Genomic DNA, 16,954 nt, shown 5'->3' with positions numbered 1-16,954 from the left:
ATGTAGTAAAGCCAGGAAGGATTCATGAGCATTAAAGTCAAAATGAAGTGAACAATCACTGCGTGTCTTAGATTAGTCCCCTCTATATGTAGGTAGAAAAACAGAAATTATGTCATATTCTTACAGGTCTTAATGTGGAGGAATCGATGCCCAGCAAAACTGATTCCTTTAAAAATATTACCACAATTACTGACTTTAGTCACTCCGTTCTTAACTTTTTTTTTTCTTATGAGAACCAAAGACACTCTCTCTTTTCATTTCATCCTGCCCGCTATTTGCTATTTTCATAAGAAAATGACCAGCAAGGACCTAAAGAAGAGGGAGAAAGGAGGACAGAGATGATGAGCTAAGTCTGAGATAAAATGACTGCACCAAACTCTCATATCACTGTACTCATAATGCCACAGTTTATCTATTGAATGAACGATATTCGGTTGGAGGACGACAAACTGATGAAGGCCATTTCACTTAGAGAGAATGCATGATTGTTCCTGTGATGAATGCATTTACCTTAAACACCCTTACAGGCTTTTATTGTAGCCTGAAGGTAACCCTGTAACCCTGTTATGATTCCTGCTTTAGTTATGCTGTAACAGAAATGGAGATGCTGGGGATTGAACCCAGGACCTCATACATGCGAAGCATGCGCTCTACCACTGAGCTACATCCCCCTGAATGCAAAATGTCTCAGTGGTCAAAGATGTTTGCATGGATGGATTGATTCAAGGGAATAGGTTTAGTTTCTGCACTGGGGGTAGAGAAAGAGTTTGGGAAGCCTCAAACCAGACCAGAAAATTTTGAGCATTAAACATTAAATTTCCCACATTTTGGTGAGTTTTTATGCAACAATCTGTGCCCTCTCTGTTTGAGAGCAAGGTGGATAAAACAGGGTCGTAAAAATTGACTTTGGGCATTTCTGACTGGCAAGTAAAAAAACATTGTTTAGACCTGCTATATGTATATATTCATGATTCCACTGTGTATGTGGTAAAAGAAAAGAGCAGTTGGAAGAAAGATTGACCTATTGAAGGGTATTATAACCAGAAAGCACCATGGATTCAACTTTTTCCTATCTTAGCATCAGGAGCTTCTTACTTTAGCTATGTCTTGATCGTCTACCTTGCGCTTACTGTGTTTTAGTAATAGCATCCAAACCATCGATTGTTGGAGTTCCTCTGAAGATAAGAAGTGGAGATGCTGGGGATTGATCCCAGGACCTCATACATGCGAAGCATGCGCTCTACCACTGAGCTACATCCCCCTGCTGAAATTCATGGAATTATACTGGGTCTTAAATCCATTTATTGGTTTTACATATATGGTTATGATGGATTCAGTGATTCAGCTTATCGTACTTTTGTGAAATCAATAACTTTATTAACCTTTTAGTGACCGGTTAAAACTTCTGTATGTCTTATGTAACCTGGAGAAGAAATACCCTCATTCATGACTCATTTGGGTGGAATAAACCCAATCGAACGCTTCAACTTGAGCGTTGATCCAAATCTCCAGGTTTACCTGGGCTCAGCACAACAGTTCAGGCCCACTGCCTGAATGCCCCTCCGTGTCCACCCTCAATAAAACAGCAGAATCCATTGTGTGGGGGATTAGAGGAAAAGGTTTTGGGCGGTTTCTTCCATTTCCTCCTCAGCAGAGGTAAGGGATGGGGGGTAAATCAGTTGGCGACCAGCCAGCCGCGATGCAAACACAGAGCAGTGAACAGCACAGGGTGGGGATTGACCTGCGTCTTGTAATCTGTTTTAGTCAATGCGGGTGAAATGCTCACATTCTGTACAGGATTTCTGCTCTACGGTTTAGATTGACAGATTGATTGACACATTTATTCAGAGGGATGGAGGGGAAATTTGTGCAGATGCAGCAGGAGAGGTGGAAAATGGAAAGGGAAACAGAGTCGTGGGGACAAGAGAGGTTAGAGGGTCCAGGGAGGGGGAGATAGGGAAAATCAGGGCGCACTATATCTGCAGTTTAATTAGAGAAATGAAAGCTGTTAACTAAATGAGTGTTTTGTGTGTGAGTGTGAGTGCATGTGGCCCCTCTGCTCCTCAGGGCAGAAGTCCCCTGCCTTTCATGACCCCCCTACTCCTCTTTCTCAGACACACACACACACACACACACACACACACACACACTTACACAGGCTGCTACTGAATAAGTGAGAGAACAAAATTAGCCGTGACTTCATGCATTACTTATCCAAATTAATAGATCAGTCACAAATTTGCTAGATTTAATGCTAATAATATTTTCATCTGTTTAAGAAAAAGAACTGTTCCCCTGCCTACCCTGATGTCAATGGACAAGGTCAATGTCACATATTTGTGTGTGTGTGTGCACGCCTGGCCTAAAGCTGATCAAGGACCAGCTGCTCAGTGATTCTGAGCCATATAATTACATTTGCTGGAGGTGGTGGCTCGTCTGTCTCTCTCCATCTCTTTCCTCTGTCAGATTTTCTTTTTTTTTCCATCATCGTCTTCACCCATTTCAACCAGAGATCCCCAACCATTAGTCACACACACATATAAAAACCTTTGGCCTAACCCAGTGTCTGGCCTTCGCTGACATGCACGTGCATTTGCTCACAAAAAATATGTGCAAGCATGCATGAAAGCATGCACACACAAGCTGTGCATTTTTTTTTCAAAAGACACATTTACAGACTTGTGACAATGCATTGACAGGCATGCACCCAGATTAACAGAAGGAGTGCAGGGTCACGGATTGCAGCCTCCTTACATCAGGGTCTGAATATTAATGTGCGGTGACAGATAAGCAGCCGTGGCAATCCCTTTAAGGCCATACTCCTCTGTGGTTGGTGCTTCTCGTTAATTTATGCCCAAGTTATGCAAATTGTGTTTCAGTTTGAGCCAGTGTGTGTGGAGTCGTCTGAAGACTTCTATCAATCTGAGTGTGTCTGTGCATATTGCTTTGTTTCTGCTCGTCAGACCATTTCATATGTTGTGTCTTTTCTTAGCACTTGCTTCACCTGTCCAGCAGGGGGCAGCAGTTAAGCTTCAGTTCAGCTTAAAGAAATTTAGATTCTGAATCAGAATGTCAACACCCTCCTTTTTTGCTTTGTCCTCGAGGAACTGCAGTTAGTTCATTTCCCGACTAGTCCTGCTGCAGGGTTCAGATTCCTCAATTATTATTAATTCAAGGTCCACACATTAGATAAAATGCAACACTTTCAATTTTATTTCACAAAACGAAAACAACACATTTGCTTAGAATGAACAAACAGAAACGGCACGTCAAAATAAAATCTATGTGTCAAATATTAACTGTATTTTAAAATACACATTCACATGCCACTTTTGGTCGATTCCGATTGGACCTGCGAGCCGCTTTTCAACCGTGACCCACCAGTTGGGAACCACTGCACTAAACAGTAGCTGAGTCAGATCTGGACCTCCATACTGACATTGATGAATATACTAGCCACCCAAAAGTCACGGGTGAAGGCACTGTGGCGTTTTCCCCAGCGCCCTCATCTCCAACGGCCGCCACACATGCCACTGATGAAGACATTCATTGTGATTCTGAATGATGTTTGGTCATTCAAAAGTCATTGGCCGCATAAAGATGAGACACGCACAGTGTGAGCTTAATCAGGCTCGATTAGCGACGGCGCCGTTCACTTCTTAGCTCCGTTTGGCTTTTCTTTATCATCGCTCTCTTACCTCTGACCCCTGTCCCCCTCCTTCCCCCCTCCTCGTATACCAAATCCTTTAATCCACGCTCCTCTATGACCCCTCCCTTTTGTCCCGAAGTCGGGGTACATGTCTGCACCCCCGCCCCGTGAAATTGGCCGGTCAGCACTGCCAGCCGTTCTGCTCTCCTCCTTAGAGCGAGACAGAGAGATTGAGCGGGAAAGAGAGAGCTTTCAGTATTGCAGCAGTTAATCCAGAAATGTAAGAATCACAACACAGGCGTGAGCGGTTTCTAAAGATTGCAATGTTTTGTTTTTCGAATAACTGTGTGTCATCAGTACCTCAAATCACACTGAGGTTTATATTTGAAGTGCTTAAGGAGCAAATGTCAAGATAAATTAATAACACATGGCAGAAAACAATCTGCCTGTGGATTATTAGTGTGGTTAAGGCCTGCAGACCATTGACCTCACATCTACTGTTTAATCATCTTTACTTTAGAAGCTCCGCCCACGCATGATGTCAGATGACTGACAGGTGGATTAAGGAAACTAGACCACAGGAGCAGAGTTACAAGGAGCATAGAGAACATGCCTTGACATATGTACCTTTTGTAAATTGATATTTTGAGTGAGTATATATGAATAATGTCAAAAACCTAAAAAAAACCCCAAAAAACATGTAATGTCTGGTAGAAAAAAGAGCTAACAGAAATATTCAGTAATAATTAGATTTTTACACTGTTACCCCCCTCATGTGGAGTTCCAGTATTTCAGCAATAGTTATATACTGTATGAAGGGTCATCTAGTTCAGTCTGGGGAAATCCCGAGTAAAGCATTGGATCAGACACAGCGGCTGATCCTATTCAATACTAAGGGGATAATTCAAATAGCTCCTGTTATATTATATAGCGTGACCAATAACGAATTTTTGAGGCCAATACCGCAGGGTGTGGGTTTTTTTTTCAACATAGGGGGTGCAAACATATGAAACATGGGTGGGGAATTTTTCAAACAATTATTTCCTTCATTTTGGTAATTTTTTTTTCATCAATTTTACCTTTTTGCCCCAATTAATGCTGGAAATGTCTTTAATTTAGTCAAAATAAAAGTCTTCTTCTTTCATGTTGGTATTTGAGTGGACAAATGCACATCCTAAATATTGAGGGGGGCGTGTCCCCTACTTTTCCTCAAAATCTACACCTATACTGATATGGATGCTGATACAGACACTAGAGGGTTCTAAAAAAAAAAATGATAATATTTTGACCAAAGGCATTTTTAACACAAACTTACGATACATATTATAATACAGTCAGTAAGATACATATTGCAGTATTTCTCTAAAGACTGGGAAAATGTATCCATATGTTTAAAAAGTTAAAAACCAATTTGGGAAAAATACCTGTTTGTCTTCAGCCTGGCTAATTTTAACACTTTAAAAAGCCAAATCTCAGTTTGATTTCAAAACGTTGCATGCATCCTCCAGGTTTTAGGACAACAGCAATGACAGGTTTCACTGTAACCACTACATGCTTTTATGTCATTATATGAAAAGCCAGACTGTACCATAATAGGATAATAGTCCAGTGATCACAGTGAGACCTATTATTACTCTCTGACCCCGCTGCCTGTCATTTCCGCACGTGAAATGAATCCGTAGTTCCAAAGAACCTCACAAAAACAACTTGACTTTATTTAAAAGTTTATTATCAGTCACTTGCAGCGTTTCTGAGGAAAGATTCAGTCTGCACCTGCCGTGACATCATCCTCTTACCTGTTGTGTACACTCGCGCTGCCTTTTCCGGAGGGCGGGGCGCGAGACGGCTGGCTCTCCTCAGTCAGCGCTCGAGCCTTCTCGCAGTACATCCTCGAGCCGGTCACTCGCTTTCATACCACTTTGCACCGTGCCAGCGCTCGAGCTCCAGCGACACAGCGCGCGCTCGGAATTTGGTTTCACTTCGCGGACGTTAACGTGATTTTCTTGCTTTAATTTACGCAAATAATTTTAAATTTGAGACGAACGGTGTTTTTTTTTCTCTACCAGCGGGACAAGCTCGGCGACACCGGGGCACAGAGCGGGGATAAGCGCGAGGCTGCAGCTTATTACAACCCAGGACACTGGACATTATTTCTGCACGAGAGGACGCTACTTTGGATTACTTTGACACACAGTTTGTGACTGGAATACACCAAAAATATAACTACAATAATGTGCCCTGTGTTTCTCAGCATGTCGCTTTTCTTTAGTAGATAATACAAGCCTCACATTGCGCTCAGCGGATGCATGCACTTCTGCGCGCTTTGTGCAGATTTTAGCTAAGGAAAAGCAGTAACCTTTCGCAGAAAAGCAAAATAAATATTTCAGGAAGCATTTATTTTGTTGAGAAATATCCCGTCAACTTATTTAACGTTGCCGTGGACCGAGCTCTGCACCTTTTTTGAACTCAGAAAAACCTGCGAAGCCCGGACCAGGATCAGGATGCATCACAGCTGAAACCACGAGTCCGGGACTTTGGTTTTGAAATCAGATCGGACGGACCTCCACCTCTGTCCTGGACCAGGACAACAGCCTAATCATGATGAGTCCTGGCGGTGTGATGTTGATCCTGCTCCCGGTGCTGTTTCTGCTCTCTGGATCCTCCTGGGCAGCGACCCTGGGCGGGCTGAGAGGTGAGTGCAACCGCCAAGGAGGAGGAAAACAAACATTCACGAGGGCAATATTTGTGATGATCAAAGCTGAAGTAATCATTTAAAAAGCAGATTTTTCTTTGGGAGGACTGTCTCCACTTTGGTGGGCCGGATTATGAAATTGTTAGTGTGTTGATATCTATTTGCCATTGAAAAGATGTTCAGGTGGTTTCATCACAACAGCATAATGATGATGATTATAACAGGTATCAAAACAATAACATGCATGAGGCTGGTGCATCATCTGCAACTTCAGCATATTTTACAACGTTGCTTCATGTCATCTAACCATATGCACAGCCCAAAGAGTTCCCCCAAAATGATGTGTGATCAGCTTTGGCATTGTTTGTCACAAAATATGATTTAACCCTAACTTAAACCTGCATTTATGTCAACCTCTGCTTTGCGCTGCTGTTTTACGCACCCGGGGCACAGTGCCAAGGGGCTGCCTTCAGCCTTTATTGTGGCTTGATAAATGGTGATGCTGGCGAAGCAAGCAGGTGCCAGACATGTTCTGCTGAACGCCAACAAGTGCACAGACTGGGCAGAAACGCTGGGCTGCTCGCTCATCCAGACACGTAGCAGCTTTCAAACTTAAAGGGACAGTTCAGTCAAATGCGCTTCCCTGCTGGAGGGATTGGGAATTTGTCTTTTCATTTGGCCTCTTACAGAGATGGCAGGGGTCAGGATCAGTGGAAGCTGGCGGTGATTCAGCATCTTGCTCAGGGACACTTCAGCAGAGTGGTTGTCGGAGCTTGACCGTTGGTCTCGAAAAGGACCTCAAAACAGCACTTTGACAGTGCCAAAGTGGTTGTGAGAATTGCATACACACAATACTGAAGAATGAGAGAGAAGCAGACATAGATTCAGATGACTGTAAGTCAGAGAGTGAATAAAAAAACAAGCCCAGCTCTCTAACAAGCTCAGTCTTTGTGTCAGGGTCAGCACTCTCCAGCCTTCCTGTTTTCTGGAAACTGACTGACAGTTCGGATGAAAAGCAGAAAAATGAGAGGAGACATCCATCACAACAAAATAATAAGAAACTTATGGGGCAGCAGTCCGACAGAGTCATTTTGTGACCTTTTAGGGATTGGATTGCAGTCTGTGTGGGTGTGTGTATATCTCCATTTGTCCACATTTCGAATGTTTTCTCTTTGTTTGCAGAGCAATAACTATCCTGCTGTATGTTAGTGCTCTTGTATTCCTCCTTTAATATTCTGTGCCTGATTATTTGCCCTGCCTTCGTCCCCTCCCTACCATGTGATGGTGTTTACACCCTGATGCAGTGAGGAGGAAAAGATTTAGAGGCTGCGTCACTGTGTCCATTGACCATTAGCCTGTACTCCAGTCACCTGACTGTATTAATTTGCTCCGCAGGTGTGCTCTGCACCAGAGCTTATTGTACTTGAACCCCTTTGTTTTTTCCAACCTGTGATTGAGGCTCAGCTAAATTCTTACTTCAGACAGCCGCTGCTGGCTGTTGATTCAGGCTCATTTGCTGAATGAATGCAGTGTCTGTTAAGTTAGCTCCCTGTCTCTGTGTGTCATTATGCAACTGTGGCCTGTGGCACGCTGGCCCCACAACAAATACAGTTGGAACGAGCTCCAGCAAACAGCAATGAGAGAGACACAGGGAGGAAGAGTTTTGGATATGACTCCCCACAGAGAAGTCTTTTTATTTGTACAAAACAATTGCACATTAAGAAATACGTCAACAATTTGTATTTCTTGTTGCATCGCTGTCTTTCTGTTTTTTTTGCTACAGTTACATCAGACACCTCAGAGCTTCCCTGCTAAGTGCAAATACGCATGCCTGTTATCTTGATCCAAGTCAGAACATTTGATTGTCACAGATGAAATTTGTGGTTGCCATCCTCAACAGGGTGTGTGTTCACATGTGTGCATGCTTGTGTATTTGCACATGTGTTGTTATATCTAAAGAGAAACTCTTATGTAAGACAGTGTTGTTGTGAGCAACGGGTCAGGTGGTGTGTGTGTTTGTCTGTGTGTGTTAAGCTTGGTTTGCGTGTACTATGATATCTAAGCGACAACCTGCAGAGCTGAGTGTTGAAGAGAGAGCACTCTGGCTTCAGAAGCAGTTCTGGTAAAAACATGTAAAAGCACATAACGTAGATACTGTCTGACATGTGGTCACTAGGGGGTGTATCCTGCAGAGTTTGGTGGTAAACTTAATACTGAATTTCCTGCCAGCCTCAGCTGTATTTTGAAATAGATGTGGGTCTTCATCTGGCATCATCCTTAAGGCTTAACTTTGAATCAAAGTTAACAAAGTCTTGTTTGAAGATACTCTTTTTTTTGTGTGGCATCTGGCAGTAACGACTCAAACTAGCTGAAACCTCTGGTTAGAATTCCTTCTGTGTTTTTTTTTGTTTTGTTTTTTTAAACCAATTTCCTTAAACCAAGGAAAAAAGTGAATAATACAGTTTCACATTTCAAATTAGTGTTTCACCTGCAAATGTGAGCTCACATATTTTCTGATAACATAAGATCCAGTTGTTTAGGAGTTTGTTAGGAGTTTGTTTTTAGAGGGAGCTGAATTGTCTGCAGAGGTGTCTTTTCAAAATAACAGACCTGCTAATTGCAACCAGTAAAAACACGGAATAAATCAGTTTCACCTCACAAATCAGTGTTTCTGCGAAGCTGTTGCGCCCTCCTAAACATAGAACAAGGTGATCTAAACCAGTAAAAGCACTACAAAACAGTTTATGCCTTGCATCACAAACATGTTTATTTCTCACTGCCTCATTGCTGTTATGATACATTTGTATTTGTCGTGCTTGTTAGATGCAATATTTAATGGTTGGGTGGCTAATTAGGCTGATGTGGAATTGTTCCAACTCTCTGGTTAAGTGTTTTGGGAGAAGTCATAAAACTGCTAGGCTGAAATTACCCGCTGCATAATGAAGTTACCATCAGAGTGTGGGATTTTAGTTTGAAGAAATCCCAAACAAACCTATTAAGTTAATCAGAATTGTGTTTTTGCATGTGGCTCAGCAATAGCGAAACATATTCATAAAGTGTGCGTTTTATTGTAAAATTTTAGTCAAGAAAACCTTGATGTATAGTTATAGAATAATGATGCTAATATATTTTCTGTGATAATCACAGAAATGGGAATAATAATTAAATAGCACTACTTTTGAATACTAAACTTCATCTGGCTTTGCATTACATGTATGTTGTGACTGGATCAGAGAACGCCCTACTGCCAGCTCCAGTCAGTTTCACTGGTCTAGCAGCCGCTTTAATGCTCCTCACATGAAACTCATTAGGGTGTCGGCACACAAGGGAGGGCCTGGCTCCCAGCGGCGCACCCACTGCATGGATCAGGGTCCATTTACTGTGAAGGAGTGATGGGGTTTGTCTTATTTGATTAGCTTGGTTAGTGGGAAACAACGCAGGTATATACGCATTAGCAGGCCACCCAGTGTCCATCCACTGTACCACCTGCAGTTTGCCTGCCTGCTCACCAAAACTATACTTTCCCTTTGTTTGTAGTCAACAGGAGCTTAACAAAATCTCTATTCAAACATTTGTCACTCCAGTAGCTCTCTGTGATAGAAGACGTATTACTCTATTGTAATTTTCTGTTTTTGTGCCAACATTTGCTCTTGGCTGCTGGTGAACTATGTGTGGGTGTATGGGAGTCCCATATAACAAAGACTAATCAAAGCAGGCTGGAAATACAGTTATCGACTTGATTTCACTACTGTTGCATGGTGGGTGGGGCCAGGGGCTCTGTGTGGCTTGTCACGGCTGTTCTGTGCTTCCTGTGAATTTTGCTTGCCAAACTGTTGCTTCACACTAAATTATTTGGCAAACAGGGAAGCATCCGCCTCTTTTTGGCCGTCAAGCTAAGATGAATTCTGCAGTTCACATGATTTTTTTCAGCTGCTCATCTACTGGTTGTACCTCTTGTTTTGAGGTGAAACAGAAGAGTGCTGAATCACTTGAGGGCTTTGGATCTTTCAAAAAGCTGTGATGGGCAAAAAATGAGTCAGAATTCAGAAAAGAATAGATTTCAGGGCTTCCCTCTGGAAATTGTTTAGCCCTGAAGCATTTCAACTTGTGATTTTTTTTTAATAAGCAGATGACGGCCTAAACAAAAGCTACATTGTTCATTTAATTAAATGTATACATTTTTCATTCAGTTACTGGAGGTGGTGTTTGTTTCAAATGAGGTAGCCCACTACCAACATAACTTGGTAATGTCAGTACTCCCTCTTTTGTCATTCTTTGTCCCCTCTTTCAGTGTTTCTTGTGGAATGACAGCATATGTGTGGCAATAGCTGTTGTTATTTTTTTTCTATTATGTTATCTGAAGTCCGACCTTATATAGCGATCCCTGAATGCAGTGCAGCAGTCGGAGTTTCCATACCGTCTTTTTTTCCTCCTCCGCATTGTTTTCACCCACAGGGTGGATAATTGATCTGTAACTCACGTCACAGCTGAGCAGATCACATCAGTGGATGAGAGGAGCTGTTTGCAGATGTTTGTAAGTAAAATAAAAATTTTAGACCCAACAGAATGAATGATTAAGTTTCATTTTCAATGCCCCTAACGTTCTCCTGCACTGTCTGTGCAGCAAGTGCACCTTGAATATCTGAACAGTACATATATACTCCAGTAGTCTTTCAAATTAACAGTCCAGCTCCAAACATCTGCCTGTGGATGATTTAGAGAAATTAGTTGCAGGGGCCCACCACAAATAAATGAATGTGTGTAATCCCTGCTTCTCTAAATTCAGATTTTTTTGCAAGTCTGTGAATGCAGCGCAGGTGGAACTCTTCATTAGTTCTGTTTTTTTCCTTAGCAGCAGTTTTATGAGTTCGAGTTGCTAATTGATTGACCAGAATTGATCGAATCAGTTCGATGGAAGAGAGGAGCAGCTGCTGTAGACTTTTAGACCCAGTGGTTAAGTTTCACTGTCAATGCACCTGGCATTCTGCTTCTCCGTCTGTGCCGGGAACTCCCTGCACCCCGAGAGTGTGGTGCATGTAACCAAAGCATGTATATATATATTCCAAAAGCGCTCCTATGACAGTTCAGCTCCAAAAATATAAAAATCATTACTTTCTTGGGTTGTTTTAATTTGGCAGGCTACAACAAATAAATGAATGTGTGGGAAACCCTGTGTCTTGAGCAAATGACCATAAATAAGGAAATGTGACACAATATGACATCATATAGTAGCCAGAGTAGAAAAACTAAATGGAAACAGAGTATACAGAACACAAGGAATCCTGAAGTTTTTGCTCACTTTCTACAAAAGTTTACTTCATTGTAACACTATTTTAAAGACACAAAATATGGAAAAGCATAATAGTTCCCCTTTAGTGAGGTGATAATGTGCTTTGCTCCATAACAAAATTATACTTTTTAATGCCTGGCGTACTTCTAGTGTAGCTAAGGAAATGTATGCATCCTATTTATTTCAGATTTACGCAGTCATGGTTTGGAACCCCAATGGTTTTATGTTATGCATATATATGCAATAAAGATACTCCACATGTGGCTATAGGGCTTTTATGCTGTTTCCAAAGATACATACTTTGGAGGGATGATCTGCAAAGTTCTGATCCCTGCATACTTTCATTTCAGAGAAATGCCGTGGGATTAGACCAGGGAGCGCGTAACCACTAAACTGTCTAAACCGGGGCTTTGCCTGTGAGAATACATGTGGACTACAGTAGATTATGGGTTTGAGGCTGCATTGTTGTCTCCCACCAGGGAGTATGCAGTGGTTATCCAAAGACAAGAGAGCAGTCTCTCCTCTCTCTCATCCCTGCATCCCATTCTCTCTCTGTCTCTTTGTCATTCTTTTCCAGCCCTCATCCCTCTCTTTCTTCTAAGTTGATGGGGCCTGATAGAGCTGAGTGGTACCATGGGAGTGGAGATCAGAAATGCTTTTTGCATTTCCGTCAATTTTGTCTGATAATCTCTCACTTTTTGCTGGCCGTAGCTTGAGTGCATAACGGAAAGCTGCAGCATTTTAAAACCCTGTCTTTATATCTGTATCTCTCTTTGGCTGTCAGAAATACCTCAAGTGGTTTAAAAGTTTCCACTCTAGTTTGTCTGCTTCGTGTAGTTATTTTTCTGCCTCCCCTTCTTTCTTACATTCTCTTATCCTCTAAATCCCTCCTTTCTTTTTCTCTCTGACATGTGGAATATTTCACCAAAAGAGGGCATTCAATTGCACTGAAACCAAAATGAGTAAACCCTTTGAAACCTGGAAAGACATCACTTTTCTTTTTTGCTGCTTACAGGTGCCTTTCACAAGTATTTCAAACCTTTGAACACCAAGCAAGATTGGTGCAATTGCTTTCAAAATCATGATTAGCAACTTGTTAAGAAATGTTCTACAAATTTTAAGAAATTAGTAGATTTAGAGATTATTTTTTTTAAAAGCTAGGAAAAGGCTCATTTCCTCCTTCCCCTGTTTTTGAAAGAAATCAAGCCAATTTGCTCTGGTTTTAAAGGGTTAAACATTAAGGAGAGGAAGAGGAGAATGTGAGTGAAAGGAGTTAACTCTCAACTGTCATCGGCCTCCTACAGAAAATATCCTCTCACTCCTTACATTCGTCAGCAAAGTTCATTAGCTTCTCATGCGCCGTTACCCATAAAGCGCTCTTTATGAAGCCCCGACATTGTCTCCGATTCTTGAGAATGACATTAGTGGCGTGCACGCACATGATTGTTCATGCACTCTCCTACATTGTTTGTGAATGGTCTGCCCACACAGGCACTCCTGTGACTGCAGCTTGTCAGATTAAAGGTCACACCGAGTCAGATGTCAAAGGCCACGCACACTCACACACACAGTCGACGCAAGCAGATTCCCTTGGTTGCGTTCCCAGGAGGATTTTGTGATTGGGATTCTTGGTGGCTTTTTGTGGCCAGTCCTAATTGTGCATCTCTTGCTCTGATACGTCTGTCCCCATGTAGTGTGACTGCTGTGAGCAGTTTAAACACAAGGCACGTAGAGGTCAAGGACATGGTGGGCTATTGTAGGTGGGTGGGTGGAATTCTCCATTCATTCCATCCTTGTTCTCACTCCCTCGTTCATAAAAATCCTCAAAGAAATGTGCTGCGTCATGACTTCAAATTCAGCTACTTTTAAAGTGTTTCTGTAGTTAAAGTCTTGAAGCGTGTAGCAGGGAGTACATGTGCGTCAGTGTGTCTTGTGTCTATTACCTACGGAGCACTTTAGAAGAAATGATTGCAGTGCAGGGCTTGGGCATGTATCTTCAGCTCATTGGGATTCACTCCTGCTTCCTGCCCTCATCTCTTTCCTCTCTCTAGCCCTCCGTTGCGTGAAAATCCCATCTGATAGAATGCAAGTTGAAACCAATTATAATGCATGGAGAACGCTTTTCTGCATTTAGACACAGAGGGTGCACTTAACTTTTTCTACCCCTTGTTCTATTAATTTCAAAGTTAAAGTGAAGCCGTTTTAGCATTTTAATCAAACCTGGACAGTCCCGGGGGCATTATGAATTAAAAAACTTGACTTCATGTAATGAAATCTGAAGTGAGTTAAAGGAGTTTTTCTCATCTGAGAGGCCACACTGTTCAATATTGCTGACTGTTGTCTGGGACCATCGTCAATCATATAAATCAGTATTGATTTTATTGCTTGCCTACTCAAGGTGAAGTCAAGGAGAACAGGAATGGAAAGAGAGGAGGCACCGATTACTTAATGACTGTTGAATGTGGTTGAATTTTGGCCCAAGTAAAGATTGCTAAAAAGAATGAAAAGGAAAATTAAATCTGATCTTATGAGCTTTGGGAAAAGAGTCAGAAACTAATAGTTATTGATGAAATACAACACAAAAAAGAGGATGTAATTGATCCGTCTGGTCCGGGACAAACCAAACCAGACAGACAGGAGGTGATGGGCGTCACAGGTTTCAGATAAGGTCAGAGGTCACCTTGCTAACGTTGAGGCTCTGACAGCATCCACTTAACCTGTTAGGTCACACACAGACACAGACACTGCAGTCACAATGAGAGGATCCTCAGAGAGTTGGTGGCTGTTTACGCAGACTGATTGGAAGTCTGGAACCAACAAAAGTCATCAATCGATTGGCACGTCAGTCCATCTGTATGTCAGGACATGTGTGTGTCTCTTCAGGTCTGCGAGCACGTTCTTTAACCCTTTGAAACCAGAACCGACATCAGTTTTCTTATGCTGGATTCGGATGCCTTTAACAAGCTGTTTCTTTCTTTTGAAAACATGGCGGCAAAGACAATGAGGCAAAAAAAGTCCCACAAATTGCAAGGACTAAGTAAAAAAGTGACAAAAAAGACCAGATTCCTTTTAAAGGGGAGAAATAAAAAAAAAAAAAATACATTTATAATTATTGTAATTATATATTAAAAATTATGTTACAGATTATTTCTTTCCAAATCTAAGCTTTTTTAAAATTATTTTTTGTTTGTTTTAGTTTAATTTAGCCTATATATTTTGTTTATTTTCAAGTAATTTACTTAAAATTGTTTGCCACTTTATTTGTCATTTTCCGGCCATGTCTTATTCAGTTGGTCATTGCATTCTCCTCATGTGTTCAAAAGAAATCAAAACAATTTGCTTTGATATCAAAAGGTTAATAAAAGGACTGTAATGTGAGAGCAGCATGAAACTTTACATCACTGCATTCATAATAAATTAGTATGGATTTAATTTAGTCATAATTGAAGGTGATTCAAAGGTGAATTATTTACATTTAAGGCTAGCTATAATGCTTTGAGTGTGTGTGCTGCTCTTTGTGCAGGATCTGTATCAGCAATAAAGCAAAGGGAGGAGTGTGGGAGGGGAAGGAAGGAAACACACACACACACACACACACACACACACACACACACACACACAGCTCTCTTTTTCTCTGTCTCCTCGTGAGTAGAATACTACACTTCCTTTGGCCCTTTCCTCTTAGACACACACACAAACAAACAAACAAACACACACTTCATCTCACCACGCTTGTTTTTGCTCGTTGATCTCCACAGTTCAGCTGCCTCTCTGCCTCCAGCAGCCACAAACAAATACAAGGCTACGTGAACAGTATGTAGTTGTCTTGGTGTTTGTGTCAGAAGAGGATGTCTTAAAGCTGGACACTCTTTTTTTTGCCATGAAACTCCTCTCACCAGCGCTGCAGTAGCGAACAGTCAGCTTATTCCAGATTTGTGCCTGTTGGCATTTTTTTTTTTTTTACTCCTGGTGACAGTTGGACGCTTGAAGAAGCCACCGTGTGCAGACTGCTGAGTTCGAGTGCAGAGGAAATCTTGTACATCCCAGTGTTACTGCTTCCTTAAAGCAATTATATTTCTGTTTCCAGTAGAGGCTGGACCTGAATATTAGGCTGATGGATATTCATTAATTGGTTAGGTATTAAGTTTTCAATATTGGAATCCAAATATTCTTTTTTTTTGTCATTTCAATATTTGTGAGAAAAAGTAGATACACACTTTAGACTTTACATACACTTTAGATGTGTTGTAGTTAGTTTGCTCTGCCTTTGTTTGCATAAAAATGTCATTGAATCCAACACCTCAGGAGTTTGAGTTGGTCCACTCAGCGTGAAGTTTTTTGTAAACGCCTTGCCTTTTATTTTGTTTTCTCTTTGCTTTGCTAACAGACGGCTGTCTGGCTGTGCTAACATGCGAAAACGTAGTGCTCACTTCCCACCCTAGCTAATGTTAGCCTTGGCCGCTCAACACTGCGTACCACTTGGTTCAGGTCGGAGCTAGTTAGAGGCGCTGCTCATTCAGAGATTAACGCTGGTAACACCATCCCGGTGGCAGGATATGTTACTATGGAAACACAGCCAGCCTCCAGTCTACCCCGAGGTCACCTTCATTTTGAGCTTCAAAACCCCTTAAGCATTGATAAATATATCAGTAGCAGTAGCTGTGCTGACATTGCTAGTGGTGCTGACAGAGCTAACAGTGATAACACAGTTAAAATTGCTAAAGGGGGATTGTGATTCAAAATCGTGTGGCTTACTCACTGGAACGACCTGGGGGGCTGACTGAAGGTGCACAACATTTCAGCAACATAGTTAGGTCAGAACAGCATTACTAGTGAGCAGAATGAGCTGCAATGCTAGATGACCTCCACCAGACCTGGGTGGTGCACAGTGCAGTAAACCGAAGAGTACAATTAGCAAAATTAACCATAAACTGGTCAAATATATTCTTGGCAGTTAACCATTGGTTAACTTTTGATATCTCTAATCTGCCTCTTTTCCTTCTAGCAGTTTGATCTTTCCATGTCTGAATTGTTTGAAGTCTGTTCAGTGTTCTCTGGAGAGACAAATTATAAGCAGTGAGTGTGTGAAGCACAAGCCTATTCATCTACTTTTGTTTATACTTGCTATGACTATGAAGAATAATATAAACTTCTTCCTCCACCCTCCATATCTGTATGGATATTATTAGTCAGGCCAACAAAGTAAACACACGGGAAAGACAGCTAATTACACACACTCATCTGCTCTGAAATTTCACCTCCCCTCAGAACTGGACCATCAGGTTGAACTGGCTCACAGTGGTTAACATGACATCTTTTAGTT

At 41.7% G+C, this 16,954-nt stretch overlaps 1 protein-coding gene and 2 non-coding genes across 3 annotated transcripts in view; 1 reads left to right on the top strand and 2 right to left on the bottom strand.

The window, feature by feature from the left end:
- Window positions 1-599: 599 nt before the first annotated feature.
- On the bottom strand, window positions 600-671 carry trnaa-cgc (transfer RNA alanine (anticodon CGC)). The gene has a single exon. It is a non-coding gene; the product is annotated as a tRNA-Ala (tRNA).
- Window positions 672-1,189: 518 nt separating this feature from the next.
- Window positions 1,190-1,261, bottom strand: trnaa-cgc (transfer RNA alanine (anticodon CGC)). The gene has a single exon. It is a non-coding gene; the product is annotated as a tRNA-Ala (tRNA).
- A 4,243-nt stretch (window positions 1,262-5,504) lies between these two features.
- sema4f (sema domain, immunoglobulin domain (Ig), transmembrane domain (TM) and short cytoplasmic domain, (semaphorin) 4F) overlaps window positions 5,505-16,954 on the top strand; it is a 62,518-nt gene continuing 51,068 nt past the window's right edge. The window contains 1 exon segment of the mRNA XM_042512779.2: window positions 5,505-6,341. Coding sequence (XP_042368713.2) covers window positions 6,248-6,341 — 94 coding nt within the window. The 5' untranslated portion in view covers window positions 5,505-6,247.

Source organism: Plectropomus leopardus, chromosome 23 (assembly GCF_026936395.1).
Source record: "Plectropomus leopardus strain MGB_pleo_1.0 chromosome 23, ASM2693639v1, whole genome shotgun sequence".
Classification (NCBI taxonomy): Eukaryota; Metazoa; Chordata; class Actinopteri; order Perciformes; family Serranidae; genus Plectropomus; species Plectropomus leopardus.
This window is presented reverse-complemented; position numbering and strand designations above follow the sequence as displayed.